The sequence below is a fragment of the Perognathus longimembris genome, chromosome 8 (assembly GCF_023159225.1).
Source record: "Perognathus longimembris pacificus isolate PPM17 chromosome 8, ASM2315922v1, whole genome shotgun sequence".
Classification (NCBI taxonomy): domain Eukaryota; kingdom Metazoa; phylum Chordata; class Mammalia; order Rodentia; family Heteromyidae; genus Perognathus; species Perognathus longimembris.
The window spans coordinates 44,485,478-44,511,867 of NC_063168.1; the positions used below are offsets into that span (position 1 = coordinate 44,485,478).

Here is a 26,390-nt window from a genome sequence, read left to right on the forward strand (position 1 = left end):
CCACATATATAATATATATTTAAATGCTTTTACATGTAGGCTTTATTACTCAAATATAATGATGGTAATAGATCTAGAGATCAGGAGACAACTACCACTGAAAAGGCAGTTGGTTTTATTCACAGATCCCGAAAGAAGGAATCCTTGGGAGGAGCATCAATGAGGAAGGCAGGGAGACTTTGTAGTTTTCCATATACCAGAGGGTAAACTAGGTTAAGATAGGCTGTCAAAGAGCTGTCTTTATCTATCTGATGATGTCTAGTGGTGGGAAGATTGGGCCAGTGAATCTTGGGCTACCTGGGGCCTACCCCTCACATTTGCTGACAGCATTATGAGAAAGTATTGTACTACATATCACTAACCTAGAGAAAGACCAAATTCAAATCAGAAGTATTGTTTCTATACAAATTCATATTGCTTTCATACCATCATTAAAGTTTAAAAAATACACATCTAACCAATGAAAGTCAAGGACTGTACATCAAATTGTAATTTATGCATGTTTTCTCTTCTCAAAACATTACTATTGACAATCCATCATTTCTGTCAATATTTCTTGCTAAACTACTTTTGAGTTTTCTTTCACATCTACCAATAAAAAATACATGAAAAAATTCTGGCTTTTTAATTTTCTGTTTTCACAGCCCCATCATTCTTTCATTAGTATCTTGTGTTAGAAGCCTACATCATTAATTTTCCATTTTTTCTTTCCTTTCCTGCTACAATAAGTTAAAACTAAAATATCCTCTATAATTATCAGTTTGGCTACACTTTAAGTTATATATTCTTTCATTTTAGTATAATCAAATAATTCCTAATTATAACTTAATTTCTTCTTTGAACTATGTATGATTTTAAAGGATGCTTTTATTTTGTGTTGATGCTCTCAATGGGTGTACAGGAAAGGGTTAATTGTATTACTACTAATTTAATGTAATTTAATTCCCCCCCCATCAAAGAAAATTATTTGTTTTCATCCTAATTTGTTTTGTGACTGAGTTCTTGGTTAATACTTAGCATTTCTTACTGATTTGTAGATTTTCTAGTTATTATGAAAATGCACATATTCAATAAATGGCATTCATTTCTCTGTTCACTTTTACTCCATGTTTGTGGTATGTGTGTACATGTTTGTCTATCTTCATTCAATATTAAATATTTTTGTGCCAGTACTGGGGCATGAACTCAGGGCCTGGACACTGTCCTTTACCTTTTCTCTTCAAGGGACTCTACCACTTGAGCCACAGCTCCACTTCAGACATTTTGCTGGTTAACTGAAGATAAGGGTATCATGGACTTTCTTATCCATGCTGGATTTGAATGAACCACAATCCTCAAATCTCAGTCTCCTGAGCAGCTAGGATTAGAGGGGTGAGCTACTAGCACCTGGATCAGATTAAATGTTTTATCCTCTAAAGGAATTGTTTTGCTCAAATTTTGTCAGGGGCTAATTAAACATATATCTTTATTTTACCCTTGCACTTAAATGATAATTTTTAGGTACGTAATTCTAAAGTGCCCAATAGTGTCTCCAGTAATTTTAGAGATACAGCGTTTCCTAGGTTCTTTTCCTCTGAAGATAATGTAGTTTTCTCTCTACTTGCATTGATTATTTTATGGTTCTAACCATATTGATTGTAGCTATTCTTGGGACTTCATAAGATTTCTGAATCTAAAGGTTTATATCTTTTATGTATCTTTTGTTTAAGACATTTCTTTTTTTATTTCATTTGGAAATGCCTATTCTTTGTTACTTTCTAAAATGCTTATGAAATGATAACAAAGAAGAAAGATAAGGAGGGAAGGGGTGAAGGAGAGTGAGGGAAGAAATAAGGAAACATGGAAAGAACAAGAAGGAAGAAGGGGAAGGGAGGCAGGAAGTGAGGGAGGAAAAGAGGAAAGGATGACATTGGCATTTCATTCTCATGACTCACCTTATATGCCAGTTGGACATCAAAATGCAAATTCCTTGCCTAAAAACATTGGAAATTCCTCCCAGGTTCCAGTTCTGGTTTGCATTTACTGCTGCTTAGGGTAACAGCTAAGAGTCAATGGCTTTCTTTGGGCCCTAGAAAATTCCTAGCACTTCTTTCCATGCCCAGCTGAGCATGTTAAAATATTTATTACATCTTGCACAAGTCTTCTAGGTGACTTTAGCAGCCATATCTTCAGATTATTTAGTTTCTAATATTTCAGAAAACATAAATCAAGACTTCTAATATTTAAAATTTGAACTGTGTGAATAAATGTGAACCACTTAATCCAAGCATGGTTCCTAAAAATTTTAGACAATATGTTCTCTACTAGCTGAATCAAACATGCTATGTAGTTGGCATGTTATAAAATAAGACAGTCAACTATTCCAAGAGCTTATTCTGTGCATATCTCATTAAGTTTGTTATAATATTTAAAATTCCCTTCTAACTTTTAAGATGAGCAGTAACTCAAGCTTTTTCTGTTTTTTTTTTTTTTTTTTTATCTGCCTGGGATTGGACTGAAAGCTTTGCTCATGCTCTACCAATGAGCTACCTGCCCAGCCCTATTAGTTGTTTCATTGGTTTGTTTTCATCACCCTGTGGTTTGCAACAAATAGTAACAAAAGTAATAAGCATTTGTCAACTAAGGTCAAATGAGAAGAGTTGAGGTGTTGTGAGTTCATCTTGATTCATTTTTTGATAGATTTTGTGATTTTACCCAGGTTCATTATACTTAATCCTAATCATAAATAAAATCTTGTTATGATTTTTTTATATTTTATTATTTTTCATTTTATTTTGTTGATACCTTGGCTTGAACTCAGGACCTCACACTGTCATTCAGCTTTCTTGCTCACAGCTGGTGCTCTAGCACTTGAGTTGTACTTCTAAACTGGCATTTTTCTGGTTAATTGAGAAAGAATCTTTTCTTCCCTACCTGGCTTCAATTGCACTTTTCATATCTCAGTCTCTTGTGTACCTAAGATTACAGGCATGAATCACCAACACTCAGTTTAGATCACTATAAAAATGGTTTTATACAGATTATGCCTTTAGTGGGACTTGACCGTGTTGATGATCAGGCTCAAAATTTCACCTTTCTTTTAAGTAGATTATACTTATCTTCCCACTTTAATCGTTGAGTTGCACTGATAGTTAGTTAATACATTGGTTATAGCTTCAACTGGTTTCCAGCAGCCCAGAGTTTTCTAGGTTTGCCTCCAGGGCAGAAGGATTCTCTCATGATTCCTCAACAAAGAATACATACAATGACCTGTGTGCCTCCTAGGAAACAAGTTTCATGATTACCAGGAAATGGTAAGAGGCCAAAGCAGTGAATGTTTGTTAAGCTCTGCAATATCACAGTGTTTAATTACAATTCCTGCTGAGTGACTGCTTTGTGGACAACAGGTTTAAAGAGAGAAAGAAACCAAATCGTTATTCAATTACAAAGCCAGAAAAATCCAGAGTGAAGGAAATCCAGCAAAAGAGGAATGTTTTGATGGCAGAGATACCCAAAGGCCACTTGTAATTTTCACTCCCATGCCTAGAATTTTTAGACTGTGTTATATATGCCTGGCACTTGGCCATTCAATAAATGTCATGTTCCAAGCATGGTCTTAGGTATTGTGTATACAGCAGTAACAAATAATAGAGTTTACATTCTGGTGATATGAAGAGATGGATGGACAGAGAAGATAGGCAGACAGGAGGTGGATGGATAGATGGATGAATGAATGGATGGATAGATGGATAGATAAACAGATAGACAAATGCATGCACAGACAGATAGACAGGTAGACTATAGATAGATGTAGCATATATCAGAAGTCTTGTGAAGAAAAATTTAAGCATAAACATAGGCCAGGGGTTACATTCTGGGAACTGAAATTTTAAACAGGATGGTCAAGCAAATCTTCACTGAGAAAGTGGCAATTGAACAAACAGGAGCCAAGGTAACAAGCCATGAGGAAGTCTTGAGAAAGATGTTCCAGATATTCTGCAAAGGCAGAAATATTAGGTTGGAAGAAACCCAGTGTGTCCAATGAATAGCAAGATGGCACTGTGACAGGAGCAGTAAGAGTAAAGGGGATGCTGATAAAGTACCTTTCCTGCCTCTCAGAAAGCCATTCTCTTACCGTTGTGTTTCAATCCTTATAGTTAGGAGTTTATATAGTCATGCTGGCATTGTACACTCTTTGAGAAGAGTGAATTAAACTGTTTACAAGACCTAAAAAATTAATAAATAAAAGAGTTGTTAAGACCTATGACAATTCAGTGTAGAAAACTCCTGTGGGGTACTGAGGCCACTGCAAGAAACTTGGAATTTTTCCCTGAGGGAATGAAGAGCTATTAGCAGAAATTTTGTGGCAGGAAATGGAGCAAATATTTCAAGTAGAAGAACATAACAAAAGCTGGAGGTGGTTGAGGTTAAGAGAAGACTTTTCCAGATAGGAGAAAATATGCCATGTTTTTATATTGACAGGCGAAATTCTGTACAGCAAAGAAAATAGATGCATAAATGTTTGAAAGAAAGGGGCAAATTACTGTAATGGTTAGAGGACTGGAAGACAGGGTAAGAAATGGAGTGTGAATCAGTGGGAACTCCACCGGGTCAGGACCCTGGAGAGCTCACTCATGTGAACAGGGGGGAAGAAGGCAGACTTAGGATGTATGTGGGCTGGTGCTTTGATGGCCAGGAGACACTAATAGGAGGACATTTCCTCATAGTTTCCATTTTCCCTTTGAATTGGGATGTGAGGTCAGCGGAGCATGAACTAAAGGAAGATGCCCTGGGGGACTGACACATAGAAATAGAAGGGCCTAGCCAGGGCTATAAGAAACCTCATTGAGTAGTGTGATGAGCAAGGTTCATATTCTAGCCTTGCCATGTATCAGCCATGTGAACCTGGGTATGATTTTTAGCATTCTCAAACTCATTTCTTCATGAAAAATGGAGTTGGATAACATTTTCCTTATAACCACTTACCCTGAGGATGGTGAGAGAGAATATGAATGCTTCTCAACTATTATTATTATTATGGCAGGTACTTAGTACACACAGCTGTTGGCTGATATCATACATTAAGCACACAATTATTTATCAGTGGATAAGTTGTGATATTTTATATCCATTCTTTTTTCAGGAGGTTTGTCCTTACCAAGCTTCGAGTCATTCCAAAAGGAGCATTTTCAGGATTTGGGGACCTGGAGAAAATGTATGTATCTGATAGTACTGTGTGAATATCTCAAGTGAGCTATAGTGAGCAACCACAGAACATAATGAGCATGACTTTCTGTACAATCAGATCTCCATGGTCACCAGTTTCACATCAGCAGATTCAACCAACCATATTTGAAAAACAAAAGTGCCTATTGATCATGTGCAAAATTGCTCTTGTTACTTCCTAATCAATAGAGATTAACATCTAGTTACATAGATTTGTGCTGTATTCAGTAATATAAGTAATCTAGAGATGATTTATGTAGGAATATATGGGAGTATGTGGAAGGATGTACATAGATCATATGCAAATACTACACTATTTCATGCAAGGGACTTTAGGATCTGCAGAACCAGAAAACAACTACACTCAGAAGTCAAATTCATGGAAGGAGAGATGTGGCTTAAGTACTAGAGTGACCAGCTTGAGCAAAAAAGACAAGTGAGAGCATGAAGCCCTGAGTTTAAGACAAAGTACTAACACACACTTGCAAAAAATTAAATTCATAAGTCGAGTGAACTTTTGCATACCCATCCATTTTATTTCCTTATCATGCTGCCTAAACAAAACTGTGAGATGTTTCTGAGTATGGATGTTGGAATTAGCCAAATGTCAAACACAAGAAGTTGCTCTCAAATCCCCAATGTGGTATTTTCATTAACTAAAGCTTATTTTTTTAATTTAAATCCTGTTTCTTTTAGCGGTTATTTCCTATTAATTTTTGTCTAACAACAGTGCCTAACACTGATGCTTTAGAGATTCGCTAGATTCCTTGCTTCCAAGTTGTATATTCAGACAGACAATTTGTCATTTATCCATAAACGATTAGGAAAGTTAGTGCTTTTGATGATGTCCTTTGAAAATAGAGAACTTCTTTGTTACAGCAAATATTCACTACTTATTGGGCTAGTTTAAGATTGGCCCCAAATTAGATTTTCTCTAAATGGGGAGTATAGTAGATTTTAAGAGCGAGGGAGCGGGAGAGCGAGTACAAATCCTTCCCCACTACAGTAACCAGCCAGATTCAGGACTTACATCTATATGTGAGCAGAGGCATATTAAAGGGGTCTTATCTGCTCTTGAATTTCTATCCACTACTTGGATGAGAACTCAGTCGAAGACTGATTTCTAGTGTTTGTTTTGTTGAGGACATTCAACATCATGGGGATTTTAAGAAGGGTGCTCACCTGAGCATACCTCACAAGGGAAGCTATTGAGTTGAAGAGCTTTGAATTCAAGATATAATCAGGCATGGATTAGACAGTTGTTCTGGCTGGAGATAACATAGATTACATGACTATTAACATCCCTGAGCCCCCAAACATCCTTATAATTTCATGGAGCCAGACCAACCCATCATTGGGTACCCCTCACTGGGTACCCTTCACTGGGAACTTAGCATCAGACAAGACTCTGCTGTGATTGAGTGACTAGCTGAGCTGATAGAACACATTAATAACAGAGAGTCAAGCAGCTGGCTCAGACACAGCTTGTCCATTTCTACCTCATGTCTTTATTAATCAGTCTGAACTGATAGCATGAGAGGTTAAAAATAAAATCCACCTTATTTTAAGACATGTTGCACCCTAAAGCATCCCTAGTAGAGGGATGAAAACAAACCTTAATTCTAAAAATCTCTGTACCCCTCCCACTCTAGGCTTACCTTCATTCTAGTGTCTCATGTTCTATACTTGGCCATGGATAAATTCTTATCTCCTTCCTTGACTTATCTCTTCCACTTATGTACTTCCTCCACTTTCATTTTTTTTCTGTTGATTATGGGGCTTGAACTCTGAGCCTAGGCACTGTTGCTGAGTTCCTCAGCTACAGGCTAGAGCTCTACCACTTTAGACACAGTTCCACTTCCAGTTTTCTGGTGGATTATTGGAAATAAGCATCTCACGGGCTTTCCTGCCCGGGCTGTCTTTGAACTGCAATCCTCAGATCTCCACCTCCTGAGTAGCTAGGATTACAGGCATGAGCCACCAGTGACCAGCTTTTCCTCCACTTTTAAATCAGTTTCTTCAGGTTAACAAATATTAGCTTCATCTTCAATATCTCCCTCTTGAAAAATCATGGTTTCTTTGATTCATTTCTGCATGCACATATAATCATATTTGTCTATCCTTATTAAGAGATGAAAAGAAAAGCTTTCTGTATAAATTTCAACTTTCTACCATGCTACCATATGCTCTCTTTACATTAAACACACGCACAAACACACACGTACACACACAACACAAATTGGTTTTTTTCTTTCAGTCATCCTCAGGCCATGCCTAAGTGCCATTGGGTAACAAATTATTCAACACTTTTAAATTATGTTATCAAGCATCCCAATTACTTCTCATGTGAAATGAGAAAAATACCTGATGAATTTAAATTCTCCTGTGTCTGGTGCACAGTCAGTCATCCATAATGATTAAAACTTTATAATAATTATAACTACAGTGATAACCATTGCAATGAGAATGGTAATAATGGAACTACACAACTATAAATCCCATTACTCTTCAAGTTTCAGTTTAACTCTAGAAACCTCCAACCACCCAGGCCATAGAGACTTTTTCATCTTCTACTGGTATTCTGCCCCCAATTTTCCTCCAGCAAAGTCTTCAACTATTTTGTGAGTATTTTCTTTCTTCCTGCAAGTCCATGTGCTTGAGGTAGTAATTTCCAACACTAAAGATGGAACCCATAACCCAAGAAATAGCCAACTTGAGCATTACATTCTCTTAGCTGCAATGATTCTTTCAGGAAAGAATATGTGATCTACACATCTCACAGTAAATCTTAATGCTTTTATGAGATGAAGCAAGGACAAGGGCAGCCATTTTTTTAGAACTACAGCCAAGGAAAAGTAAAACTAGCATAGTTGCCAATTTTTCACTACTAGAGATGGTACTAAGGGATGAAACTAAGATACTGGAAGAGTTGTCTGAGAGGGAACGTTCCCAAGTTCTGAGGACTCTAGAGCCAGTTTCTTCCTCTTTGAGCTTCAAACTTAGTTGAGTCATTATATTCCTTCCTTATTTTCTTTTGCCACTCAGGACATGAAGAGCCCTAACAAATATAATACCTGTATCACTTATTCTACCATTACTTCTTATGCATTTAGGGGTTATATTTCAAATTATAATTTTATCATTATGTCATAGTAAGCTCTTAGCCAATGCCCATGTCTCTATATTATTGATTACTGGAATTTATAATGTCTAGAATAATGTTTTCATATCTTGTCTCCACAAATGAATTTATCCATTCATTTGTATTCATGCACTTGCCATTTATTTATGGCATATGTAGCTGGCTGTGTGCGGCAGCATGACTTCAATGCTGGGTAAAAACAAATGTGATTGCGTTCATGGAATCAATGTTCATAGCATGTGGTCATAGCTGTTAGAAATTAAATTATCTCATAAATAATATAAAATTGCTAACATGTAATCCATTTTTTTAATTCGACTGTGTCTATAGTAGTGGATTTGGCCTACTGGAAGAGGTTAGAGAGGGTTTTGGGGGGAAGTAACACTGAATAAGAATCTGAAGGATGAGGAATGGCCAATTAGGCAAAAGTGGAAAAATAGAAAGGGCACTCTAGTTTTTTTAAATTGTTATTGTAAGGTAATATACAGAGAGGGGTTAGAGTTGCATGACTCAGGTAATAAATACATTTCTTTTTCAACAGTTCCCTTATTTTGTCCTACGTTTTCCCTCCCTCTCCCCTTCCTCACAAGTTAAGTATCACTGCTGCATTTGTTCATCCTTTGTCTCACCATTTCTGTGCTCCTCCTTACCCTCCCCAAAACAGATAAACTTACATACAAAACAAAAGTTACAGAAATAAAAAGCGCTGACAATAAAGGAAAAGAAAAACAAAAAAGCAAAGTAATAAATAAAACCTCTTGTTTCCACTTCTTGGAGTTCATTTTGATAAACATCATTTTATATGGTCATATGCACATAACTCTTGAGCCTTTATGATCCTCTCCTAAGAATATCTTCCTTTAGTCTCACTGTGTAAATGTTTAGAGTTCTGTGTAATTTATCATATACAAGTGTAATTTTGTCTTTTATCACCCACTGTGTTTACTTGTAGATTTATAGGCACATTCTAATGACCGCAAATCAGAGAAACCATGCAACCTGTTTCTTTGGGTCTTGCTTGGCTTAATATAAGTTTTTTCAAGTCTTTCCATTTCCTTACAAATGATGCGATATCATTCTGATGGAAGCATAGAATTCCACTGTGTACATATACCACATTTTCTTAATCTGTTCATCTACTGAGGGGCATCTAGACTGAGGGGCAGCCATATCTTGGATATGGTAAACAATGCTGCAATGAACATGGTTGTGCTGCTAGCTTCAATGTGGCCTGTTTTGTGGTCAATCGGATAAATGCGCAGGAGTGGAATTGCTGAGTCATAGGGAAGCTCTGTGTTTAGTCTTTCCCATACTGCTTCCTAGAGTGGTTGAATAAGTTCTCATTCCCACCAACAGTGTAGTAGTATTCCCTTTTTGCCTCATCTCTACCAGCATCTGTTACTGTTAGTTTTAATAATGGCCATTCTAACTGGGGTAATGTAGAGTATCAATTTTGTTTTGAATTGCATTTCTTTTATGTCCAGAGATGTTGAACCTTTCATGTGTCTATTGGCCATTCTTACTTCATCTTATGAGAAGACTCTCTTTAAGTCCTTAGCCCATTTATTAATTGTTTCTTTGAGGGATTGGGAGGTAGTGGTAATTTTTCTTTTATTTTCCAGTCCTGGGGCTTGAACTCAGGGCTTGAGCACTGTCTTGGCTTCCTTTTGCTCAGGGCACTTTGCTCTACCACTTGAGTCACAGCACCACTTCCTGCTTTTTCTGTTTATGTGGTGTTAAGGAATTGAACCTAGAGTTTCATGCATGCTAGGTTAAAGCACTCTACCACTAAGCTACATCTTCATCCCCTATTTTTTAACCCATTTCTTTTATTTTTTGCTATTTTTCTTTTTTTCTGAATAATTACTTATTAATTATCAAAGTGATGTAGAGAGGGGTTACAGTTTCATATGTAAGGCAGTGGGTACATTTTTTATACAATTTGTTAGCTCCTCCCAAATAAACTTCTTTATTTTTTTAAGCATCAGTTGTGGGCATTTTTTGTAGAAACGGAGAATAGTTTAATATACAAAGTCTCTTTCTTTTTCGAGCTATCTTTAAGTAAGATGATAGTAATATTAAATATTGAATTCTTAATGCTAAGGAGAAAAACAGGCCACATAGCTGATCATATAGCTTGATTATAAAGGTGAAGGACTGTGGTTCAGCCTTGGGCCAAGACAGGAGGGGAGATCCTATCCCAAAAATAACCGGCAGTAAACAGGGTGAGCAGAGAGCTAGACCAGCTAGAGTGAGGCCCTAAGGTCAAACCTGAGTGTCACTAAATAAGAAATGTTCAGATAGTACTCCAAATATTGCAAAAGATTATTTACAAATATATCAACAACATAATTTTTCTTTTTGTGTCAGGCTTGGGGCTTGAACTCAGGCCTGAGTTTCTACTATTCCTGAGCTTTTTTGTGCTCAAGTCTAGCAGTCTACCACTTTGAGCCACAGTTCCACTTCTGGCTTTTGGTGATTAATTGGAGATAAGAGTCTCATGGACTTTCCTGCCCACACTGCCTTTGAATAGTGATTCTCAGAGCTCAGTCTCCTGCATAGCTGAATTAAAGGCATGAGCCATTGGAGGCCAGCAACTTTTTGAAATTAAACTGGCAACAACAAAGCTTTACCTTCATAATCAAGCCATTCCCTAATTTTTTTAATTCTAAGATATGAGACCTTTGTCTGATGTATAGCTAGATAAAAATCTCCTCCCATTCTTTGGGCTTTCTATTTATCTTGCTAGCTATGTCTTTTGTCATACAGAAACTCTTCCATTTGATGCAATCCCATTTATTTAGTCTGACTTGTTGTGATTCTGGATCTTTACTTAGAAGTTTCTATCTGTTTCAAGAGCCCTGTGCTTCCCCTACCCATTCTGGTAATATTTTCATGGTATCTGGCCTTCCATTGAGGTCTTTGATCCATTTGGAATTGATTCTGGTGCAGGATGACAGCTAGATTCCATTTTCTGCACATATATACAATTCTGCCAGCACCATTTGTTGAAGAGGCTGTCTTTCTTGTATCCTGTGTGTTTGATTTCCTTATCAAATATTAGGAGGCTATACCTGTGGGTGAATTTCTGGGTCTTCTATTCTGTTCCATTAGTCCTCAGGCCTATTGTTATGCCAGTATCAAACTGTTTTTATTACTACCACTTTGCAATACAGTTTGAACTTTGGTATTGATATTCCTCCCACACTGTTCTTCCTGCTAAGGATTGTTTTTACTATTCAAAGTCTTCAATGATTCCATATAAATTTTTGGATTACTTCTTCTATATCATTGAAAAATGTTGTTGGGGATTTTGATGGGTATTGCATTGAATTTGCAGATAACTTAGGACAATTTTGCCATTTTCACTATGTTAATTCTTCCAATCCAGAAGCATGGACAGCTTTGTCATTTCCTTAAACTTGCTTTCATTTCTGTTTTCAATTTTTTTAGGTTTTCATCATAGAGGTCATTCACATCTTTAATTCCTGGGTATTTAATTTTTGAGGTTATTCTTCCTGATTTCATTCTAGACCTTTTCATTGTTGGTCTCCAGAAAAGCCATTGTTTTATGTTGGTTAATTTTATGTCCTGCTACTTTGCCAATGTTTCACATCAGCTCAAGTAACTTGGGAGAGGAATCTACAGGATCATGTCATATGCAAAGAGGGATATTTATACTTCTTTCCCTATTTGGATCAGAAAACGCACTCTAATCAGAAGAAATAGCATGTGCTGAATTCCTGGTGAGCTAGATACCACGTTACCTGTTTTGAACTAGAAGAAGACTAATTGAGTAAAGGAGAGCATTCAAAAGATTCACTTAGGCAGAACAATAGTCCTACAGTGTTAAGGGGTCTCCTTTTTAAATTAAGAGCAAAGATAATGCACAAAGTATGTCTGCATGTGTGACTACACAGAGGTGGGGGCATATTTATGAAAGCAGACATGACCAGATACCAATGCAAATGATCACTTTGGATGCTATGTTGAAATAGGCGGGAATAAAGGACAAGCATGCTGAAGGACAGGGCAGAAGAAGGCTTGTTGTTACCAAGCACACTGTTTTTATATACTCCCAGTCAAAAGGGGACAGTGAAATTTTACAGGTGAAGAAACAAGTTTATAGACATCAAACATTGGTGAACATAATACAGTGGGTATTTTTAAAAGATATTCCAAAATGGAATGAGTCTCATGTTTATAGACTTAGCCTAGTTGTTTAGATTCTGAGATGATGCATGTCTCTTTTCTCCTTTAAGAACTTCCTCTGTATTCTGTAAACATTTTAACTTCTCTGAGAATAACCTCAACTGGGAGTGTAGATGATAGCTCCTATTTCATAGAGTTGTCAAAACCTTAAATATACAACATTACTGTCTAGCATGCTATGGGCATTTATGGGTTTGTCTCTTCTCCCCTTTCTCTTGTTAGAAAGAATGAAAGTGTATGCTTCACCCCTTGGAGATCATTCTTCATTACCCAAGCTTGACCTAGGCCCCTCTATCTTTATCAGAGACAAAGAGAGAAAAGGTCTTTTTGGTAGACAGATGTTTCTCCATTAGAAATGAAAAGACCAGCACTCACACCTTAGCATTTCATCTCAGACCACCCTAGTCATCACTGCTTTGGGTTTTGCTGGGGGTGAGAAGCAGGGGCAGAAGGAAAGTCATTAAACTCTGCAATGAAAAGTGGCTTTGCAAAGTGCACTATAAACTGTTTACATTGTCTTTAATTACTTTGGAGCCATATGTCAGCCTGGTATAAAGTGTGAAGATTACACTGAATAGAGTGGGGGGAGTAGGTGACAATGTGGTGATTTATGGTAACCAGAAAAATTATGTATGGAAATGAGTTCAATTTAAAAACACATCTATGTACTATTATAACACTGGAGGGGGAAGAAAAGCCAGTTTATAACAAAATATCTTTGAAAATAGGAGCATGATGAATATGTAAATGAGACCAATCAACATCAGCTGAGATACAGTATATGCAGATGAGATGGCAAGGAGCCAAAAATGTGAAATAGCTCTCAAACCATAAATATGAACCATATAAAATTCATTTGAAATATTCATGATAACATAAGGACAAAAAATATAATCAAGTGATTTATTTGCATATAAAAATGAGAACACAAGTCTGACACTCCAGGGTTACCTACCCCAGCCCCCAGATCACTGGGGAAAGAAAAGTTGACTTAACAGAGGGACTTTTAGAGGAAGAGATTGATTGTGTGGGAACTACTGAAAGCATACTAAAAAAAAACTTGAGTATCCTCCTAGTTCTCAATTCTTTGCACTCATGCCTCACATATAAAAAAAGGAATAAATCAAATAACTGCAATAATGATAGAAAATTTGATTTTGAACCAGCTTCGCCTCCTGAGTACTTATTCCTTAGAGGACTTGAGTCCAGCAAAACCTGGAGTCCCATTTACTGACATGAAGCAAGAGGGCTGGGGATATAGCCTAGTGGCAAGAGTGCCTGCCTCGGATACATGAGGCCCTAGGTTCGATTCCCCAGCACCACATATACAGAAAACGGCCAGAAGCGGCGCTGTGGCTCAAGTGGCAGAGTGCTAGCCTTGAGCGGGAAGAAGCCAGGGACAGTGCTCAGGCCCTGAGTCCAAGGCCCAGGACTGGCCAAAAAAAAAAAAAAAAAAAAAAAAAAAAAATGACATGAAGCAAGAAAGAGAAGTCAATGATTATATGGGCTGCTGGTAAAAATAAATACATACATACATATATACATACATACATAAGGTGGGGGAGGCCAACATGCACTGTTTGATCTCCAAATGGGAAAAGAGTACCTGAGTCTCCAGCTATGTAATACTGTTCAGTGGCTTTCATCTCTAGTCATATTTAGCATCCTCCAGGGAGTATTTTTGTTTTTGTTTTTGTTTTTAAAAAATCCACATGCCTGAATACCATTCCCAGAGATTTGTTTTAACTCCATTTTCTTAGAATGGGTTCAGGCAGTAATAATTTTTAAAGCTTTCATAGTGATTCTTATGTACATATAGAATGGAAAACCACTAAGGTAGGTGATGGGTAGGTCAAATTTACACAAGGAACATTCATAAACATGTAGAGTATGTGTAGAACACAATAAGTAATGAGAAGGTAGAAGGACATAAAGGGAAAGATGAGATTGATACTCCTTATAAGACAAAGGGTATCATAATGTGATCATTATTTCAAAGAATACTTTGAACAATCATGTGAAAATATCTAATCTGTTGCTTGAGATTGCTCACATACAGATTCTTTATTTGTTGGGGGTTTTTTTGGTTGGGTTTTGGGTTTTTCCAGTCTTTGGGCTTGAACTGGGGGGTCTAGGCACTGTTTTTGAGCTTATTTGCTCAAACTAGCACTCTACCAGTTAAGTGATAGCTCCACTTCTGGATTTTTTGGAGATAAGAGTCTCACAGGATTTCCTGCTTGTTCTGGATTCTAACTGTGATCCTCATATCTCAGCCTCCTGAATGTCTGTTAGTATTTTTAAAGAATTTGTGAGTTTGTGTTTGTAAGGAAATTATATATTTGGGTTTTTTCTGTAATTTTTTTTTAGATTCTACTGGTGTTAAGTAAAGGAATGAAGAAAGACCTTTCATTGTCTATATCCTGGAAGAATTTGTTTTCTAGAATTTGATAAAGATTGTTCACAAGTGGTAGCAAATAAAGTTGGTACCTAAAAGGGGACAGTGTAAAGTACAAGATTTAATTCAAATGGATTGTAGGTTTAACCAAAAACAATTTTCAGAAAAAAAGGAGAAATTCTCACAATTTTGAGATTATCAAAACTTATAAATAGGCTGAAATAAGCAAGAAATAAAATGTTAATTTGGACTTTATAAACAAAAACCTTCTGCTCTTCAAGATAGCACCAGAAGAAGAGGAGGAGGAAGAGAAGGAGGAGGAGGAGGAAGAGGAGGAGGAGGAAGGGGGGAGGAAGAGGAGCAGGAGGAGGAGGAGGAGGAGACAGAAGAGAAGTAGAAGAAGAAGAAGAAGAAGAAGAAGAAGAAGAAGAAGAAGAAGAAGAAGAAGAAGAAGAAGAAGAAGAAGAAGAAGAAGAAGAGGAGGAGGAGGAGGAGGAGGAGGAGGAGGAGGAGGAGGAGGAGGAGGAGGAGGAGGAGGAGGAGGAGGAGGAGGAGGAGGAGGAGGAGGAGGAGGAGGAGGAGGAGGAGGAGGAGGAGAGGAGGAGGAGGAGGAGGAGGAGGAGGAGGAGGAGGAGGAGGAGAAGGAGGAGGAGGAGGAGGAGGAGACAGAGGAGGAGAAGGAGAAGGAGAAGAGGAGGAGGAGGAGGAGGAGGAGGAGGAGGAGGAGGAGGAGGAGGAGAGGAGAAGGAGGAGGAGGAGGAGGAGGAGGAGGAGGAGGAGGAGGAGGAGGAGGAGGAGGAGGAGGAGGAGGAGGAGGAAAGCCATAAAATATATTGGTAGTACATATATTTGAAAAAACAAACCTTTGGTCAAGAATATGTAAAGAACCATTAGAAGTAAAAACTAAGTATCCAAACTATTTAATTAAAATGGGAAAAAGATCTGAAAGATGGAAGATATACAATAAGCAGTAAGCACATGAAAATATGTTCATCGTTAGCCATTCTGGAAATGCACAAGGAAACACTATTATATGATCACTAGATCAGCCTAAATACAAAACCGATCATGTGAGGTCTTGGTAAGGCTGGCTGGAATGCTTGTACTTTCCTGGTGAGGATACAAAACAGTAGAACCCTTTTAGAAAGCAGTCTCTCACTTTCCTATTTCACCAAATAGAAATAAAAAATATATTGTGCTAACACTAAAAATAGTCCATAAGAGATCTATTCCTACTAGCCCCAAACTTCAAACAAACAAAATATATGTCAGCAAGCCAATAGTGTTATGGATGGACATACTAATTAGTATGGAATACTTTTCATTATGGATGCTAATCAGTAATAAAAAGAATGAACTACAAACACATATAACAACAGCATAGCTTCATTTCTCACAGCCACACTAAACAAGCCAGACACATAATTTACATAAAGCTCAAGAACCTTCTTTCCTTTGGTGACAGAAAGCAGACTTGGGCTTGAGGTGATGGCAAAGATCGTCCCAGAAAAAAAAAAAACACAAGGTGCTTTTTAGCATGGAAGGGATATTTTGTTTCTGAACATGTCACCTTGTGAAAACTGATTATACTGGGGCTAGGAATATGGGCTAGTAGTAAAGTTCGATTCCTCAGCACCACATATATAGAAAAAGCCAGAAGTGGCTCTGTGGCTCAAGTGGTAAAGTGCTAGCCTTGAGCAAAAAAGAAGCCAGTGCTCAGGCCCTGAGTTCAAGCCCCAGGACTGGCAAAAAACAAAACAAAAACTGATTGTACTTTGATAAAGTTGTTTTTAAATCAATAATAATTCTATACCTATTCTGAGCCACAAGTGTGATTAATCCACGCTTGACAAACAGGAACATTGGAACACTGAAGGGCAGCCCATCACCCCAAATCCCAGGGGGTCTTTTTTGTGGTGACACTTGGATTGGAACCCACAGTAATCTGGTTCTTTTAGTCCACAAACTTCTGTTTCAATAAGCAACAAGCACTTGACAGAACTATTCTGAAGTAAGGAGATGGTTATTAAATTTTCCTTTTTTTAATAATTAGAAGACACATTTCCTTACCTAAGCACTTGGGATCTCCAGAAATCAGAGCCCAGAGTGATTTTCCATGGTGCCAGTCACAGAGGCAAAGAAATCTCTTCTTGGAATATTTGTGTTTTGAATTCCAATGTGCAGTCTCAACTGGGTAAAGCCCTTGATGAGAGCAAACTTTAATGCAAGGATTTGCAAACAGAGCTTTCTGATAAATTTAACTTAGCAGTTGGGGAATCTTAACAGTTGAGACAAATTAAGTTGTCATTGTTGACTCAGGTCAACCATGACTTAGGATGTAGAATAAAGTTAAGGTCCTTATCTCATTTCTTGTTCTCCATAAACATTCAGAAACTAAGTATTTTCACTTAGTTATTGCTCCAACCAAGAACAAGAAGCTCTTTTCTTGTCACAGTTCATGTTAATGTGGTTTTCATGCTTCCAGTAAGTCTATTTTCAACTATTTTCTAGGCTGGTCCTTAAAATAAATTCTACAATATCTAAGAGCTGCCCAACTCTGAAAAGGAATGATTTATTAGCTTTCTGTTAATATACTTGGCTTTGTTGTTTGTTTAACTTATTTCATTTCTCCTTTGATTTCTTTTTACATATTGGGTAGAGTATGAGCCTGAGTCTGAAGGGCAAACATAGTTCATGAGATCTATAAGTGTGTGTGTGTGTGTGTGTGTGTGTGTGTGTGTGTGTGCATGTATACATGTGGGGAGAGTGAGTCCTAGGCACTGTCTCTCAGCTTTTTTGCTTAAGGTGTAGGTTGTAGATGCTCTCTTCAAAGCACATACTTAACCTCATTAAATTTCCCATGCCTAAAATCCATGATATACAAGATCTTATGTGTGAGAACCCTCCAATCTCTTGGCCATTTGATTTTTTTTCCAAGCAATAAGGATTCTGGTGACTCCTGCCTGGTGCTTTACATTCAGACCCTAAGACTTATAGGTGGCAAGACTTGACAGGTTACTCAAGGCTATTCAGACTTGCCATCCAAGACAAATTTTCTACTTTCTAATCAACAGCCAACAACTCCTTCTACTACATTTCTAAGATTTCTGTTTCAGCACACTTACCCTTCAGACTTTGTTTGACAAGGCAGGCTTGAGAGAAGCTTTCCCATAGCACTCACGCACATACCAGAAAACAAACTAGTATTTTCTTCCTGCCTGCCAGTAACTCAATCTTTATGTCAACCCAGAGAAGATACGATTAAGGCAGTATAATAATACTCAAGTTAATACTATCCTTGCGACTCTGTTCTGAGGACTTTTGCTAAGGTCTTTTTTTTCTGTTTAAGTAGAATGGCATGAAAATAAAAAAGATGCTATCTAAAGGCAAATTCTAATCGATCCACCAACTATTTTTATTCCCTTATTTATCTCATGCCCATGAAAACCATTTATGACTTAATAAGATGCTTTAAACAGTAAAAGACTCAAATAGAACATGGGCCCACTCACCTGCTGACCCTTCAACAAATAAACTATCTGCATCTTACACTTCATAAACCTCCCTTGTCCTCCTCCATTGAATGTGACTAACCTACCCAGAAATTAAGAAGTATTTTTATAGTTTGTAATATTCTAGAAGTTAAACAGAAAGAGAAAAATATTAAGAGTGGGGGCTAAAAGCCAGAGAAGCTAAATGAGTAGAGTAGAAATTAACCATCCCAGTAGACTTGAGGTTCTAAGACAGTTGGGGTATTGACATAGCATTTGTTAATGCCAAGTAAAATTTGTATTTGGAAATCAGGTAGTTTACAAAATTAAAAAGTGTATACAGATGAAAGATATGAATAACAAGGGGAGTATGTTTGCTCTGTTTTCCCACTGCCTACTGATTTCTGCTTTTCTCATATTCCCAACCACCTGGCACAGATGTGAGCCCAACAAAACGACAACAGGCAAAATTTATGAATTTATCAGGTCTCCTTCTTCATTTCTTTCTCTGTCTTTCAGAACCTGCCTCCTGTCCCCATACCCTTCTCTTCTATAAGAAAGACCCTTTATATTTTATTATTATTATCATCATCACAAATATTTTACTAGCTAATTGGGATATGATTTACATATAAATTGTATAAATGTAACATATATGACAAGATACATTGACATATATATACACACACATGCATATAATGCATTGTGAAATGATTACCACTGCATAGCTATTCATCATATTTACCTACACATTTCTTAAGTAAAACTGGGTCAACACCTGTAACCAAAACTAGATCCCTAGTTTTAAATTTTTCTCTTAATTCTTTTTTCACAGTAAGAATAAGAGTGTCGAAAGAACTTAATGACACTGAAAGACTCAGAAGTTCATATCTTGGATTCTCCAAGACAATTTGCCTTCAAAAAATCAAAACAAAAAAAAAACATGAAATGGATAATGCCCAATCTGAACAACTGAATTGCTATTAGTAGGATTTTGGTCAATATGATGAAATGTGCTTAAGATTTGACATAACATGTGATGAAACATATCTTGGCTGATTTGTTTGTTTGGACTGACACGTGAGAAGAATAAGATGCTGAGGCTGATTCTTTTGAGACCCAATCTTCCAAAAAGGGGCTTCTTAATTGTTGGTTGCAAATCTTCACATAGTTAGAGTACACCCCATATTCCTTCCTTTAAACATCTTCCCTGCTTCAGTTTACATGAGTATAGAACTCAGTCCAAGCAAGGGAGACAGTTGAGATAAAACTGCTTAATTTAATAAATCCAGCTTTGCTTTGGGGAGACAAATGGTAGTTTACTAAAGCACCAAGTCCAATAATAATAATTATATATATATGTATATATATATATACAGAGAGAGAGAGAGAGAGAGAGAGAGAGAGAGAGAGAGAGAGAGAGAGAGAGAGATCCTGCATAGGATTTCATGGAAGTAGGCCATTCAGAGATCACTAGTTGAGAGATCGCTAGTTGAAGTTTTGTTGTTCGTGACCTTCTTTATTTTTCTGTTTTATTTTTAAAGATGTGTTTATTAGCATGCATTTGTTGTACAAATGGGGCTCTTTGATGACATTTCAATAAGTGCAAATAATGTACCCCATAAAACTTCATCATTCTCATGGTCTGGGAATATGGCCTAGTGGCAAGAGTGCTTGCCTTGTATACATAAAGCCCAGGGTTTGATTCCCCAGCACCACATATATAAAAAATGGCCAGAAGTGGCGCTGTGGCTCAAGTGGCACAGTGCTAGCCTTGAGCAAAAAGAAGCCAGCGACAGTGCTCAGGCCCTGAGTCCAAGGCCCTGCACTGGCAAAACAAAAAAAAAACTTCATTATTCTCCCTCATCCCTATGCCTTTCTTGTTCTATTCTCATACTCACATATAAAGTACTTTGACTATATTCACTCTCTGTTGGTCCTTCCCTCTCCATTGATAAATGCTCCCTGAGAGAGATTGTTAAACATTCTTGTCATTTATTTTCTCATCTTTTAGTGTACATTACTTATACAAGGGGTTTCCCCATAGTATATATATTATAATTTAGTCAGCTCAGCCTCATATACTGCTCTCTCTTTCCCTATCCCCTATCCTCTTATGCCATCTTCATACATCAACATAGACACAACGTTTAGCAATACCATTCAACCTTCGCCATTCCCCCAAAACAGTCCCACAGTTACAATATTGTTACATGCTTCACATATGTTTCTCATATGTACATATGTGTATATATGAATATATTACATATATATCTTTTGAACTTGACTTACCTTGTCATATATGCCAAGGAATATTACCATAAAATACTATTCAATCATATTACTTATAGTTGAAGGGAGAGGATTTATAGACTTTGGCCAATACTCAAGACAAGAACAGACTGATGGATGACATCAGATAATCCATCAAGTGATTTATCAGGATTCCTCAAATAAATGATTGTGACTGCCATCATTCCCTGTATATCTGTGAAGATGAGACTCATACATCTAATAAGGTTTGCCAAGTTGGGTAGTCTTTCTTCACACTACTATGTGTGCTGGTATATTTGTTCTGTTCTTGGAGAAAGTGTAAGTAATGTGAATTAAGAAAAGCATAATTCACTTATCATTTGAAAACTCAACTAATTCTTCTTAGGCCCCCAAATATCTGATAATTACCTAGGAAATAATTTAATGAACCCTATATTTCAATCACTGATAACTATATAGAAATGAAGATACACAATTTTTGCTCTCATGGGAATTTCCATTACCAAATAACAGGAATCACAACTATGATTTGTTGACTGATAATTACTGAGAATCAGACTGAGATGAGCCACTTTACCCAAATTACCTTACTTAATTATCATAACAATCATATTATCATACTAATTTTATAGTGTGGAGGTTGCAACTAAAATATTACATAAACCTCCCAACACTGAGCAGTTAATAGATGATGAGGGCACTTCAAAGCTGATGTAAAAATACTATATTCTATGATATCTATGAATGCAATAGATGTAGACTAGATAACACATGTTGTAGAAGGCAATAACTTTGATATCTAATAAAAGTAGAATATGTAAAAAACAAATTCATTTTATTTGTCATAGCTTAAATAGCATTGTGTTGATGTGTTTCATTATGATTTCCCAACACTTTTTTTTTTCTGTATATGTGGTGCTGGGGAATCGAACCCAGGGCTTCATGTATACAAGGCAAGCACTCTTTCCACTAGGCCATATTCCCAGCCCCCCCCCCCCAACACTTCTTATATCTATTAGCTCATCAGTCTGCTAATGGAAACTTAGGCAAGTATTTGTGCTCATCACACAGGCATAAAACTCAGAAAATTTTGCTGTGATCCACAGCCAGAAAGTCACAGAGGAGGGTTTTCTCTGACAACATATTCTGTGGCTTTTATGCCATGTTACTTCACCCTTACAGAGGGAACAGACTGGGGATCTTATAATCATATATGATCAGATTAGTAATCATGTCCAAGTTAAATGAAAAGTAATTCTAGTATTTCTGTTAAACATATAACATTTGCATGCTTCCAGGACAGTCTTAAGAATTTACAGCACTATTCACCAAATCCAAAGTACAGAACTAACCCAGCTGCCCCTCAAAGGACAAATGGAAGAAGAAATTATGGTATATTTACACAATAGAATTTTAGTCATCAATTAGAAAGAATGATGTTGTACCACTTGTAAAGAAATGGAAAGGCTTGGAAAAAAAATATATTGAGTGAAGTAAGCCAGACACAGAGAGACAAAGGATACATGTTTTCCCCTATATGTGGAACCTATATTTAGCTTCTAAACTTTTAAGTTACTACATTGGATGGTATGCAAGTATGTACAAATGTACTAACTGAAATATGTTAGATTTAAGGGAGAAATCAAATAGTGTAATTCTTGAGAAAGGCAAAGTCAAAGTTGAAAAAAATAAACACCAGGAAGCTGGTACTTGAAAGGAGTGGTGTGGGGGTCAAAGGGAAAGGGGTGGACAAATGAAGAGGAGAAGAGGGAGAGAACGTACTCAAGAATTCAATGTATATCCTAAAAAATTAAGAAGAAGGAAAGAAGGGGTGGGTTGTGAGGGGTGGGTGAGAATGTTAGAAGGGGCGACATTGATCAAAATGCATTGTATTCATAACCTACTTGTTAAATGGCAACTCCTTTGTAAAACTAGATAAAGATAATTTTTTTTAATAGATGAAAGTAGAAAAAAAACTTGCAGTGGGAAACAAAGGACAACCTTGAAGCAGGTAGATATCTGATTTATGAAGTAAAACTCCAGGAGCAGAACTGGCCTTTTCCATGTCAAGATGGATATATTTCAATAGGTTTACCTGCTATTAAGAGTTGGACCAAGGGGCTGGGGATATGGCCTAGTGGCAAGAGTGCCTGCCTCATATACATGAGGCCCTGGGTTCGAGTCCCCAGCACCACATATACAGAAAATGGCCAGAAGTGGCGCTGTGGCTCAAGTGGCAGAGTGCTAGCCTTGAGCAAAAAGAAGCCAGGGACAGTGCTCAGGCCCTGAGTCCAAGCCCCAGGACTGGCCAAAAAAAAAAAAAAGAGTTGGACCAAGCTGTTTCATCAAAACACCATTTTTAAAAGAAAAAATTCTAAGTTAGCTAGATTTATTGGCTTCCTTATTTTTAACCTACTTCTCTCAATCCCCATTTGAAATTAATACACTAATTATAGGTAGATCCAACCAGAACCTTTAAAGGCAAAGTATAAGATCTTTTCTCTACAAAATAATGCTTTTCATGTGTTCCTGCTCAGTATCTCCTACATCAAGACACCATAAATTGCCCATGATATAAATATTATAGAGAGTCTGATTGGGTTGGTCTGGTGGGAACTGAAATTTCTAGCTCTCAGGTGAACCCAATGTTACTGGTCCATGGTCAAACTGAATATTATGACCTACAAAATAGTAGTCCTCAGCGAGGAGGTGGATGGGAGAACACCCAAGAAACAGATTACAACCTCATTAAAGTACAGGTGATAAAACTTACATGATTACAACCTCATTAAAGTACAGTTGATAAAACTTACATGACCTATGACCCAGCAGCCCCACTTTTGGGTATCTATCCAAAAGACCACAAACAAAATCACAATAAAGCCACCAGCACAACAATGTTCATCACAGCACAATTTGTCATAGGTAGAATCTGGAACCAACCCAGATACCCCTCAGTAGACGAATGGATCAGGAAAATGTGGTACATATACACAATGGAATTTTATGCCTCTATCAGAAAGAATGACATTGCCCCATTTGTAAGGAAATGGAAGGACTTGGAAAAAAGTATACTAAGTGAAGTGAGCCAGACCCAAAGAAACATGGACTCTATGGTCTCCCTTATTGGGAATAATTAGTACAGGTTTAGGCAAGTCATAGCAGAGCATCACAAGAGCCCAATAGCTATACCCTTATGAACACATAAGATGATGCTAAGTGAAATGAACTCCATGTTATGGAAACAATTGTTATATCACAGTTGTAACTACTTTCAACGTCCCATGTGTATCTGTAGCTTCTATTATTGATGATGTTCTTGTATCACCTTCCTGTGGTTGTACCTACACTATCTCTGTAATCTTATCTGAGTATATTGGAAACCGTGTATACTGGTATTAGAAGTAGGAAATTGAAAGGGAATACCAAAATTGAGAGACATGGTAAAAAAAAGACAAACAACAACAAAAGCAATACTTGCAAAACTGTTTGGTGTAAGTGAACTGAACACCTCATGGGGGGAAAGGGAAAGGGGGAGGAGAGAGGGGGGTATGAGAGACGAGGTAACAAACAGTACAAGAAATGTATCCAATGACTAACTTACGAAACTGTAACCTCTCTGTACATCAGTTTGATAATAAAAATTTGAGAAAAAAAAACTTACATGAAACAATTAGAAAAAGTACAGAAGCATGTACATAAGCACATGCTTTATAGATCAAGTGATAGATTATGGGAAAGGCAGTTATCTTGTTCTTCTTTTTATCAATCAGATCACATTTAACAGTTTAAATGGCCCTCAGCTTAAAGTCTCAGTCACCAATAAAGTACTGTTGCTGTTTCTGAAAGCTCCTCAGTCAGGGCTCTGGAAAGGTACCTGTACACTGAACAATGCAATTCATATGCAACTGCCTCAGGAGCCTACCCATTATATGGTCATATGGGCAAACAGCCCAGGCATGCCTTCTTGTGGTAGCAAATCTATATGAGGCAAGGGCAGATAATGAATGAAGGTGGTTATGTCCTTGAAGTGGAAGATAGATAAAGTAAGAGGGAAAATATTAGTCAAGGTAACACATAGGATTTCTTTCAGGTGAAACAGAACTGTGAAGCTAGTACATTTGGAGGTAGCAAGAAGGAAGAAGGGCAATGTAAGTGCTGGAGGGAATCAAAGAACCTTTCTTTGTTCCTTCCCTCTCCAGCCAAAGCCCAGTAACATTCCTCCAATGGAGTCCATGAAGAACCCAGAGCAGAATGAAATCTATGCTGGTCTGAAAAAGTTCCAAAGGAGGAATGCCACAGAGCTAATCACTGGCCATGCCATACCCTTCTTCTGCAAGCTATTCATCATGTTTATAGCAGTAACAAGAGTTCATTACCATGTTCCTGTTTTGCACATTCCTGAACAAGGTTATGCCTCCAATTTTAAGTGTGCTGTATAAAAGGAATGAGGGATGGTGGGAGGGCACAAGAGTCCCTGGGGGGAATGGTCATAAACAGAATAGGTGTTTCTCACCAACTGGAATGTGAGTCTCTCCCACATGTTTATGACTTTGTGTAATCAGAAAGAACAGCATATCACTTAAGTTCACACATTCAATGCCTCTTCATAAGTTGTAAGCTGCTTCAGAATCTACCCATCTTTCAATCACTATTATTAGGAACCAAAGGAAAAACAGATTTTTCTTCTAACTTAGTGGACACACACACACCCCAAAGTTAACTTCTGAATGTTACTGTCCAGCTCTTTGGGTGCTGAAGCAGTTCAGAAAGGTGGGAGCTAGAGAAGCATGAGAAAGTCATGTAAAAACCAAAAGGTTTTAATGATCAAAAAGCAACAGGAAAAGCATTCTGAACAACAGATATTAATGAAACAAATTCAAAGTCACAATGGGAATCTGAAGTCTCCCTAAAAATGTTGCAGGCTCCATGTCATTTGATCAAATTATGTACAATGGGATCCCACTGAGCTCTGAAAGTTCAAATAGACATAGAAGAAAAGAAATTTAATCACTTGAATTCACTTGAATGACTGAATCTGAATTCACCAGAATATTAACCCTTTATATTCCACCATTGCTTCTGTGGACAGGATGTAAGAATTTTCCCATCCATGTCCTGACATTGTAGTGATCTAGGTAGAGCAGATGGACTTCCGTAACATCTGAAAGTGCTTGATGTCACTGCAAGTCAGCCCTTCACAGAATAAATATTTTTATGCTAGGATTATGTAAAACAAAGGAAATAGTAGATTACCTACCCATATACTTCAGTGAAATTACTCAGTCAAATCAGGACATGTACTATTCATTAAAGGCCTTAGTTGTCTAATTTCTCTGTTTCAGTGCATAGTATTCACTAAGTAGGTAAAGAACATACACATACAACAGTGTCTTACTTCAGTCAGAAGTATATTCAGAAGAAGAAAATATTCCTGGGTAGGTCTGTAAAAACCAGGGCTCTTAGTTCTAAAAGTAACTCTCCTGGCTGATGTTAAGATCCCTCCTTTCCTCCCTAAACTTGGGTAGAAATGAAATCAGAAATGAAAGCATTCTGCTACAATCAAACAGCAATAAGAGCAATAGTATTTCCCCATTCTCCTCTCCAGCTAAGTGTATACTCACTTTTTTCAAGCCCTGTTTTCTTAGTTACAGAAATCTGAAAAAGGATT

At 37.3% G+C, this 26,390-nt stretch overlaps 1 protein-coding gene across 1 annotated transcript in view; it reads left to right on the plus strand.

The window, feature by feature from the left end:
* Fshr (follicle stimulating hormone receptor) overlaps positions 1–26,390 on the plus strand; it is a 163,247-nt gene that overhangs the window by 58,811 nt on the left and 78,046 nt on the right. The window contains exon 2 of the mRNA XM_048353582.1: positions 5,123–5,194. Coding sequence (XP_048209539.1) covers positions 5,123–5,194 — 72 coding nt within the window. The remainder of the gene's footprint in view (positions 1–5,122; positions 5,195–26,390) is intronic.